Source organism: Lipotes vexillifer, unplaced genomic scaffold, assembly GCF_000442215.2.
Source record: "Lipotes vexillifer unplaced genomic scaffold, Lipotes_vexillifer_v1.1 scaffold2057, whole genome shotgun sequence".
NCBI classification, from domain to species: domain Eukaryota; kingdom Metazoa; phylum Chordata; class Mammalia; order Artiodactyla; family Lipotidae; genus Lipotes; species Lipotes vexillifer.
The window spans coordinates 6807-16993 of NW_006780359.1; the positions used below are offsets into that span (position 1 = coordinate 6807).

The 10187-nt window shown below is 60.5% G+C and overlaps 1 protein-coding gene across 4 annotated transcripts; it reads right to left on the reverse strand.

Moving 5' to 3' along the window:
• Positions 1-625: 625 nt before the first annotated feature.
• Positions 626-9812, reverse strand: LOC103081305 (melanoma-associated antigen D4). 4 transcript variants are annotated; one of them, XM_007453439.1, is made up of 13 exons: positions 9656-9694; positions 8486-8892; positions 7441-8271; positions 6850-7056; positions 6681-6744; positions 6373-6452; positions 5891-5982; positions 5171-5250; positions 5044-5086; positions 4565-4627; positions 1723-1837; positions 1009-1451; positions 626-831 (listed from the first exon to the last, which is right to left on the reverse strand). In XM_007453439.1, exons 2-12 carry the CDS (start codon positions 8693-8695, stop codon positions 1017-1019), a joined length of 2220 nt encoding a protein of 739 aa, XP_007453501.1. In that variant the 5' UTR covers positions 8696-8892; positions 9656-9694; the 3' UTR covers positions 626-831; positions 1009-1016. The 4 variants fall into 4 exon arrangements, with proteins under 4 accessions (XP_007453501.1, XP_007453499.1, XP_007453500.1 ...); XM_007453437.1 differs by having other exon boundaries at positions 628-831; positions 1021-1451; positions 8486-8696; positions 9656-9812; XM_007453438.1 differs by having other exon boundaries at positions 628-831; positions 8486-8696; positions 9656-9812.
• Positions 9813-10187: the final 375 nt, after the last annotated feature.

Sequence of the window (10187 nt, forward strand, 5' to 3'; positions counted from 1 at the left end):
TGGCCTTGGCCTCGCCGGGAGAGCCCTGCTTCCATGGAGAAGAGCCCCGGAGCCTCCCAAAGGGCCTCGGGTCATGGTCACAGGCAATGGGCTGTCCAGGTCTGCCTACAGCTTTCTTTCACTGAATCGGCTCTCGCGGCAGTAATGGCTCCTCCTTCTACCTGCTGGAGGGGTGAGAGTGTCACTGTGAGGTCTACCTCATTGTCCTTAAGACTCGGTCTGAGGGAGGAGGTCCTGAAATGGTGTGGATGATGAGGGAAGGATTCCAGGACAGCACCTCCAGAGATGGGGCGGAGGTGGGTCCTAGGGGATGTCTGTGGATCCCGTCCCTTGGTGGGAGGGACGGTGGCACCGGCTCACGGCCCTCCACCCCACCCCTTCTCCTGAGGACCCCCACTGGCATTTAACCAGGGCCACACAGTGAAGGAAATCATGAAACTGTATGGACTGGAGCCCCTGGAAACTCTTGGCCTCCACACTCAGCTGGCACCTCCGCGCCTCCCAGTGCCTGACCCAGCCACACCTGCCTGCCTTTTAGGGAGAGGCGGCCCCCGCCTGTCCCAGAGGGCCTGACCACCGGCCACTCAGAGCCACACCTGCCCAGGAAAAGGAGAAGACGTCTGACTGATTTTGCAACTTTAATGCAATACTGATACCCAAAACACGACAGCACGACAAAAAGCACATAGGAAAGCAGGAAGGGCAGAGAGCGCGTCATCTGGCATGCCATCTTCCATGGACGGGGAGTAGCTGCCTAGAGTGCTCTGTCGGGGAGGGGGCAGAGGAGGCACTCTGGCTCGGCAGGGGGCTGCTGCAGCTCCTCAGCGCTGCCTGGAACCGGGAGACACAAAGGCCAGAACACAAGGGTCAATACAGGTGAACCGTCAGGGATAGGAAGAACAAACTGTGTCCCGTCAGGCTCTCTTCGTTCCCCCATGACACCCCAGGCCTTCCCCTGACTCCTCCCAGTCCCTCCACACCCCATCCTTCAGAGTCTCATCTAATGACCTCCAATCTTACTGAATCCAGGAGAAGAAGCTGGCACTGGTTCTGGCGGCGTTTCTGGTCCGGATGGTGGAGCTGGTGCTGGGGCCATCGAGCATGCTGGTGCTGGCCGCACCATTGGTGCCACTGCTGACGCCAGCCCTCCAGGTGCCTCTCCTGTTGGCACGGTTGCTATTCAGAATGTACTGATGGTATCTGGCCCAGAAAGCGAAGGGGATCCTGGACCAGGCGTCGCCAAAATCTCCGTCCTCATCCCAGGTCAGGAGCTCGACCTGTATGTCGTCCCAGCTCCACCGTCCAATCAGAGCTTCCTCCCCGATGTTCATCTGGGCCCTCATCTGGGCCCTGGCATGTTCCTCAGCCATATCCACATCCATCGTCTTGAAAGCATCATCCACAGCCTCCAAGAAATGAGCCCTCCATTCCCGGGGGTCTCGGTTCTGATACTGCGGTGGAAGAACAGCAGCCGTCGGAACAGCTACCCCACCTCGCTCAGCACCTGCTTCCTGCCATACGCCCTCCTGAGCGCTTTGCAAAATCATGATAGAAACCCACACGACTGGAATCGGGCTCCCATTATTCTGTGCCAGACCTGGGATTTCGCCCCACCCACTCACTACGTCTGTGAACTTGTGTCAGTGACTTAGGAACCTTTCTGGGCCTCAGTGAACCAACGAGGTATGGGAAACTCCAGCCAGAACAGAGGCTCTGCCTTACCTGGGCGATGAATCTCAGCACCCTCATCTTGCTGGTCTCGTGGCGGGCGCGCAGGCCCCAGAGGAACTCATACTCGGGTGGGCTGCTATTGGGGATCTTCTTGTATTCCAGGTACCTGCGTGAGAGAGGAAAATAAACTTCTGCTTCCAGCCAGGCAGACCTGTTGCTGCACCAGTGGCTCCCAGGTGGCCCCTTCCCAGCCCCGAGGCTGCAGCTTGGCTGCCGCAGGAGGCGTGCCCTGGCCCCGCAGCCCTTGCCTTGCTCCCACGCTCACTCCCAGGGGTTTCTGCCTCCAAAACTGAGGTGCTCACACCCTTAGGCCACTGGTCCTGCCCAGCAGCCATGTGGAGGGGCAGGGGGCACGTGTAGGGTATTTGTTCATAGGAAGGCCACGAGTTTTGTGCCCCTTGTCACAATAACCCAGGTTCCTGTTGGGTGTGTTGTAAACAGAGGAGCCATTTCTTCAGGCCCCTTGCTCTGAGCACACCCCACCATGGGGCTCGTCCATGGCCTGGCTGAACCCTGGGACAGTCCACCCTAGAAAATGACTGTACAGGAAGAAACAGTCAACCAAGAGCAGTGGACTCCATGCATACTCTCGACCACCTGTGTGTGTGTGTGTGTGTGTGTGTGTGTGTGTGTGTGTGTGTGTGTGTGTGTGTGTGGGTGTGTGTGTGTGTGTGTGTTGCGGGGGGCGGGGGTGGTGGTGGTGAACATGCATACGGGCCTGTGTGAGGGCCTTATCCCAGCCCTCTCGTGTGAGGGCACACGAGATCTCCAAGCACCGAGGATGGGGTGGGCCTGGGCTAGAAGGTCAGCGGGGCTGGACTCCAGGCCCAAATGGGCCTTATCCCAGCCGGAGCCATGTCAGGCTTCCACTCTCTGAGCCCCAGGCTCCTGAGATGTAAAGCCGGGGACACTGCCTAGAGGGCAGGTGCTGAACGAGATGGGGGCTGCACCACCCCACCCGGTGCTCGCAGTCAGCATGTGCTCCCTTTCCCCAAGCCTCCCTGGAATTGCCCTCCCCCCAACACTCACATTCCCCCCCCCACCCCACACTCACACCAGACACCCATCCCTCTGGTGTTAAGACATGGGCTGGGGAATGGCTTCCTCAGCCAGAGCAGCACACGAGGAAGGCCTGAGTGGGAGGCAAAGTGAACTCAGTCGATACTCACTTCTGCTTCACAAAGTCCTCTGTAATGAGTTTCCTCAGATCGCCCAGGAATGGGTGCCTCACCCTGAGTGCAAGGAAAGGAACGCATGACTAGAGACAGTGGCAGTGCCCGGGGTGGGCGGGAGCACTCCCAGCAGGACTGAGAGCTTCCCAGCCTGTGGGGTGTCCCCACGGATGCCTGGGCCGGCAGCAGAGGCCAGATGGCCACTTGTCAGCGACGCCCCAGGGAGGGGTTTGACGGAGCCCCCAGGTCCGATGGTTTCTCTTAGTTCTCATCTGGGAACAGAGAAGGCACACGGAGCAGAGGGGGTGCTCAGAGTTCAGGACCGTTTCCCCACGCACCCTGGTGGGACCCTTTGTGCTCTACCTAGTCCAGGACGCCACACCCCGCAGAGACCACTAGGCCACTGCAATCCCGGGGCCTCTTGTGCCCAAGGACAGACACACTGAGGAGTGGGAGCCGAGAGACCCCAATCATACCCGGGGCGCAGTCCCATCTTGCGTAGTGCCTCCCAGAGGACAGCTGCGAGGGGAGATGAGGTACAAGAGTTTAGCACACGGAGGTGAGACGGCGGGCAACCCCCCAGCTGCAGGTCCAGCCACTCACCCTCGCTGGCACGGTTGCCGTTCATGAAGATGACGCCCAGAATCACCAAGAGGAGACTCAGCCTGGGAGTGTCCTTGGTCCTGAAGGTGTAGAAAGAGGGATCCTGTCCAGCAGCCATTTGCCCGGGGGGACCACAGCCGGCTCACTCAACTAGCCTCTCCCAGATTGCTGGGCTACAGGGCAGTTCCTCCTACTCTGTATGGCTTGCGCTACCTGGTCCAGACAATTCATTCCTCGGCCTGAGACTGAGTCCCTTCATCCATCAAATGGGGATGCTAACACCTCCTCCCAGGGCTCTGCCGAGGATGGGGTTAGGCAGGGAGCAAACGGTTGGCAACCCTGTGTCCGGAGGCAAATCCAGACCTTCCCTGCCCTTTGCGCATTGCGTCGGGAGCACAAATCCACTGGAGAGCACCCCCACACCCCGGTCCCCCTCCCGAGGCCCACTCTGCCAAGCCCTGGCCAGGACCTTAGCAGGGAGAGGCAACCAAGGAGCTTGCTTTCCTAGGAAGATGGGGGTGGGGAAGGGTGGGCAGGGGCGAAACCCGGAGAGCAGCAAATCCTCGGCCCGGGCTACTGCCCCTGCCAGCCCTTAACTGCTCAGCACCGCTAACTCTGGGTGGGAGCCCTGCTAGGCCCGCCAACCCCACTTTCCCGTTTCTCTGAGAGGAGCGGGGAGGCACCACCAAGGAAGGCCACCACCCTCCTGTGCTCTCTCACTTTCCCAGGAGGCGGGCTGACGAATCCCGTGTGCAGACAAGAATGTAGAGGTGTTCTTCCTTGTCGATTTCCTTCAGGTGGATCCCAAACTTCTACATGGGGGAGAAAACAGAATGTGAGATCAAACATCCATGCTGAGTGTCCTGCAGGCAGTCACTCGATTCCTCGTTAGAGCTTTTCCTTGGTGGGGAGCCCCAAGCCCCCCCCCCCACCCCACACTCACACCAGACACCCATCCCTCTGGTGTTAAGACATGGGCTGGGGAATGGCTTCCTCAGCCAGAGCAGCACACGAGGAAGGCCTGAGTGGGAGGCAAAGTGAACTCAGTCGATACTCACTTCTGCTTCACAAAGTCCTCTGTAATGAGTTTCCTCAGATCGCCCAGGAATGGGTGCCTCACCCTGAGTGCAAGGAAAGGAACGCATGACTAGAGACAGTGGCAGTGCCCGGGGTGGGCGGGAGCACTCCCAGCAGGACTGAGAGCTTCCCAGCCTGTGGGGTGTCCCCACGGATGCCTGGGCCGGCAGCAGAGGCCAGATGGCCACTTGTCAGCGACGCCCCAGGGAGGGGTTTGACGGAGCCCCCAGGTCCGATGGTTTCTCTTAGTTCTCATCTGGGAACAGAGAAGGCACACGGAGCAGAGGGGGTGCTCAGAGTTCAGGACCGTTTCCCCACGCACCCTGGTGGGACCCTTTGTGCTCTACCTAGTCCAGGACGCCACACCCCGCAGAGACCACTAGGCCACTGCAATCCCGGGGCCTCTTGTGCCCAAGGACAGACACACTGAGGAGTGGGAGCCGAGAGACCCCAATCATACCCGGGGCGCAGTCCCATCTTGCGTAGTGCCTCCCAGAGGACAGCTGCGAGGGGAGATGAGGTACAAGAGTTTAGCACACGGAGGTGAGACGGCGGGCAACCCCCCAGCTGCAGGTCCAGCCACTCACCCTCGCTGGCACGGTTGCCGTTCATGAAGATGACGCCCAGAATCACCAAGAGGAGACTCAGCCTGGGAGTGTCCTTGGTCCTGAAGGTGTAGAAAGAGGGATCCTGTCCAGCAGCCATTTGCCCGGGGGGACCACAGCCGGCTCACTCAACTAGCCTCTCCCAGATTGCTGGGCTACAGGGCAGTTCCTCCTACTCTGTATGGCTTGCGCTACCTGGTCCAGACAATTCATTCCTCGGCCTGAGACTGAGTCCCTTCATCCATCAAATGGGGATGCTAACACCTCCTCCCAGGGCTCTGCCGAGGATGGGGTTAGGCAGGGAGCAAACGGTTGGCAACCCTGTGTCCGGAGGCAAATCCAGACCTTCCCTGCCCTTTGCGCATTGCGTCGGGAGCACAAATCCACTGGAGAGCACCCCCACACCCCGGTCCCCCTCCCGAGGCCCACTCTGCCAAGCCCTGGCCAGGACCTTAGCAGGGAGAGGCAACCAAGGAGCTTGCTTTCCTAGGAAGATGGGGGTGGGGAAGGGTGGGCAGGGGCGAAACCCGGAGAGCAGCAAATCCTCGGCCCGGGCTACTGCCCCTGCCAGCCCTTAACTGCTCAGCACCGCTAACTCTGGGTGGGAGCCCTGCTAGGCCCGCCAACCCCACTTTCCCGTTTCTCTGAGAGGAGCGGGGAGGCACCACCAAGGAAGGCCACCACCCTCCTGTGCTCTCTCACTTTCCCAGGAGGCGGGCTGACGAATCCCGTGTGCAGACAAGAATGTAGAGGTGTTCTTCCTTGTCGATTTCCTTCAGGTGGATCCCAAACTTCTACATGGGGGAGAAAACAGAATGTGAGATCAAACATCCATGCTGAGTGTCCTGCAGGCAGTCACTCGATTCCTCGTTAGAGCTTTTCCTTGGTGGGGAGCCCCAAGCCCTGGGGGAGGAGGAAGAAGAGAGGCCGCAGAGGAAGTAGCCTGTGGGAGCACTGACACTGGCTGAGACAATGGGATCCACCTCAGGAGACCACAGACACTCAGAGAGCACGAAGGGCAAGAAGGAGGGAAGGAGGCAGGCAGAGGAAGCTCCCAGGTGGAGAGGCCAGGGAGGGCTTCCTTCCAGAGCACATAGTCCTGCCCTTGGGCCTCGAGAGGATGCAGGGGGCAAGGGTTCCCTGCGGCCCCTGCTCCACAGAGCTGCCCCCGGCCCCGCACCCACCTTTTCCAGAGTGTATGTTGCTCGTTCAATGATCTCAGGGAAATGTTCATCATATTCTCGGATGACATCCTTCAGCATGTCTGCAGGAGGGGAGGGGTGGGCAAAGCACCGAGGCTGAGCAGGGGCCACAGAGCTGCAGCTTTCCTGTCAGCCCTGCTGAAGGGAGCACACTCAGGACCCCACACTGTGCAAATGGAGCCATCAGCCAGGCCTGATGTGTGTGTGTGGGCAACTGATGGGAGGCCCACAGGGCAGGGTTGTGGGAGGAGGGAAGGGCAGAGCTCAGGGAGGGGGCACAGGTTGCCCACCTGAGCGCTTGATGGGGATCTTCTTGTAGTCTTTAATCATCAGATATTTCACCAACTTATTTGCCTGGAGAAGGAGGGAGCACACGGGTAGACCAAGGCGTGGGCGACCTCAAAGAACAGGCCCGCGAGGGAGGAGAGGAGCGAGATGGGGGAAGGGCAGGCTTCTTACCCTCTCTTGCAGAAGGGTCACATTGCGGGGTGGCAAGCACAGTACGTGCCTTGAGGGTACCTGGGACCTCAGGGCCATGGGGGGCCGAGGGGCTATCTGAGGCCGCACAGTCGTCAGTGGGAGCTGCGACGCCCTCCAGGTCGGTGGGACCGCAGGAGGCTCTCTCTCCTCCTCGCTGCTCTCATATTCGTCATCCAGGTGCTTGGACTGTACCATTAGACAGAGGAGAGACTCAGGGCTACCAGGCTACCCGTGCAAAAGCACCTGGCACACATCTTAACCAGAGCAGGTACTTGGAGATAAGGGTAGTAGGAACAGCGGATGACACGTGCCGAGTGCTTACTAAGTGCCAGGCACTGAGCCAACCGCTTCTCCCTCCAGGCCCGAGGGTAGGGACTACGTGGAGTAAAGACATGCTAGTTAACCTGTCTTGGAGTAACATGCACAAGCTGAGGGAAGAGGCGAGGGAAGGAGAGGGAAGGAGAGGGGAGGGGAAGGGAGGGGATGCGGGGAGGGAGAGGAGGAGGCAGAGAGGAGAGGGCCCAGAAAGCAGAGGAGCAAGGGGGGTTGGAGACAGCAGGGAGGTCTCACCTTCTTTGTCCTCTTGCCTCCCATCCTGGCCCAGGGCTCCGCACTCTGCTGAGAGGTGGCAGCTGCACCCTCAGGCTCAGGGATGCTCATGGCCATCTTGGCCTTGGCAGCAGCTGCTGCCACAACATTCTGAGGCTCCACCCACCGAGTCTTGGCGAGAGCCTTCCCAGACTTGGTCGTCTTTGGCCGGGTGGCTGCCCCCTCCCCGGCAGAGGCTGCCTGGGGCCCCCCGGAGGCAGCACTGGGGCCCTCTGTGGCAGCCTCTTGGGCCGGGGCAGGTCTCTTGGGGCGTGGGAAGGCCATGCCACTGACACCTGCCGGCTGGGTGAAATCAAAGACATCGTTCTGACCCAGGAAGGCTGTTTTGGGCCGGGTGGCATTCATCTCACTGGCACGTGGGGCCTGGGAGAAAGCACAGGCCGTACTAGGGCCCTCGGCAGCAGCCTCCTGGGCCCGGGAGGATGTCTGGGGCTGCGTGGACCTTGCTGGAGCCCCGGGGGTGGCCATCTCGCTCTTGACTAGCATATGGGAGCTGTGCGGAGAAGCAAGGCTTGTCTCAAGGGTGGCTGCCTGAGCCTCGGCAGCGGATGTCATGGGCTGGGTATCGCCTTCTGAGCCATGGTCTGTGGCCACTGAGTGGTTAGCGACCACCTGATGGTAGGTGGCATGGGCAGCAGCAGCAGCGGCCCGAGCAGCTTGGTTAGAGGAGGCGGCCCGGGCTACGTTGGCAGCACGGGCAGCCGGCTCGTTGGCAAGTGTTTCTGGATCCATCCGAAATGCCTCCAGCAGAGTCCTGGCCAGCATAGGGTTTTCAAGTTCCCAGGGCTCATTCTGCAAGACCAGGGAGGGGAGGGCAAGGCAGACAGCTGTACACACTCGCCCTGTGCTGGCCAGCCCCCGACCAGCCCCCAGACCCTCTCAAATCCCCCTTCTCTCAGCAGGAGAGGGAAGGTTTGGTGAAGCTGGGCAGTCCTTCCCCATTCAACTCCAGCCTTCACCCACCCCCTCCTCCCATCCTCCCTGACGTGCCGACAAGGGGCCTCACCGCTAAGATGCGAAAGCCTGGACCCAAGCTCCCAAAGGCTCTGAGGATACGTATGTCAAAGCTGGTGAGGGCTCCGTAGCCTCCAAAAGCACCAAATTCTTCATAGTCGTTGCCTTCAACCATGTCTTCCTCCCCGACTTCATCACTACCCTCGTCCATGTCTTCAACGTTGTACCCTTCAGATTCTTTGCGGTAGCTTCCCTCAGCCATGCTGGGGGTCCCAAGGAGAAGAGAGCTCAGCCTGAGAGGGACGGGGAGGCCTCTTCAGGGGGAGGGGGCAGGACCCAGCAGGAGGCCAGATCTCTCAGGAAGTGGGGAGCTGCAATCATCGGGTTACCAGGCAGTATAAGGTCGGGGTGGGTGGGGGAGTGAAGGCTGCTGGGGTAGATTCCCTCAGAGACAGAGCCCTAAGAGAAGGATAGAGGAGGTCGGAGGAGACCCTACACTGAAAGGGGAGTTTAGGACAGGCAGGCTCCCCGGCCCAGCAGCCAGATTTGAACAAGGGGTGCACTGGCGGGCTTGGGTCCAAAGAGTCCCATAGGAGATGCGTTGAGAGAGGGAGAAATAAAGCGCCTGAATTTAACGCCTGGAGCAGGGGGCCATGACGGTGGGGAGGAGATGACATGAGAGGGCTGAGACAAACGGGGACCGCTGGAAGCTCTGGGAAAATGAATCCCAGGGACCCTCTAAGTGGCGGTGGGGGGATTCAGCTGATTCAGGTCTAGGTTGGGCTCATACAGGAGCGCTCAAGGTGTATGGGGTGGGGGTCTTCGGGCTAGGTGAGGCTCGAACTGGAGCGCTGGAGGTCTCAGAGGCCAGGACTGCAACTCCAGGAAGGGGGCAAAACGTTCAGTTCCACTGGATTGATCTCAGAGTGGTAGGGGTGGAGGTGGGGCCTCCGCTCTAAGGAAGCTCAGCATGGAGCACACGGGTCTGTGAAAGGGGTTCGGATGGTGGGCTCCGGTGTAAGTAGGGCTCGGATCGGGGAGCCTGCGTCTGGTGGCGGTGGAGGGGGGAGGCTCCTATCTAGACCGCGGGTCTAAGGGGGTTCAGGTTCTGCGTGCTTGGGCTTTGTTCAGATCCGGGGGCGGGAGATTGGGGATGGGGAGGGCACAGCGTACCCTCGTTCCACTCGCTCTCTCCCGGTCCTGTCTGGGGCTGGATCCTTACCTTCCCTGGGGCTCCAATGGCGTCCGTCCTCAGCACCAGGAACCCCGCAGCCGCGCCCTCGCCTACTGCTGCCAGCACAGCAGCTCCGACCACCCCGCCCCTTTTCTCCGCGCAACACCCCCCCTCCCCGCCGCGCGGCTGGGCAGCCTGCGCATGCGCGGACCCCTCCAGCCGGCCCGCTTTCCCAACAAAAGCCTTTCCCACCAGGTCCCCTGTGCGCATGCGATTCCGCCAGTGGGTGGGCGGGGTGGGGGGCGTTTTCTCCTTCCCGCCAGATTCCCCTCACCGTTCCCCACCTCCGCCTCCGCTCCCCCGATCGCAGGCGCGGGCACTCACACCCTGTACTGCGGTTCCAACCCATCCATCATATACCCTCAGTCCCCCCACTTTTGCACAATGCTTCTCAGCTCTGCCCTCCCCCTTGCCTCTAAGCTCCTCCAGTGTGGTCTGGAATACACTGAGCCCTGCTTCCCCAGCGTGACCCCTAGGTCACCAATACAGAGGTCTCTAGCCCAGTCTGCAACTGCAACAA

Bases quoted from the DNA above. Each gene is read 5' to 3' on its own strand.
- LOC103081305 (XM_007453437.1), bottom strand. From the start codon at position 8,695: ATGGCTGAGGGAAGCTACCGCAAAGAATCTGAAGGGTACAACGTTGAA. The intron at 8,272-8,485 runs GTGAGGCCCCTT...CTGGTCTTGCAG, and splicing joins CAGGCTTTCGCATCTTAGCG to AATGAGCCCTGGGAACTTGA. The intron at 6,453-6,680 runs GTGGGCAACCTG...CCCCTCCTGCAG, and splicing joins GATCCCCATCAAGCGCTCAG to ACATGCTGAAGGATGTCATC.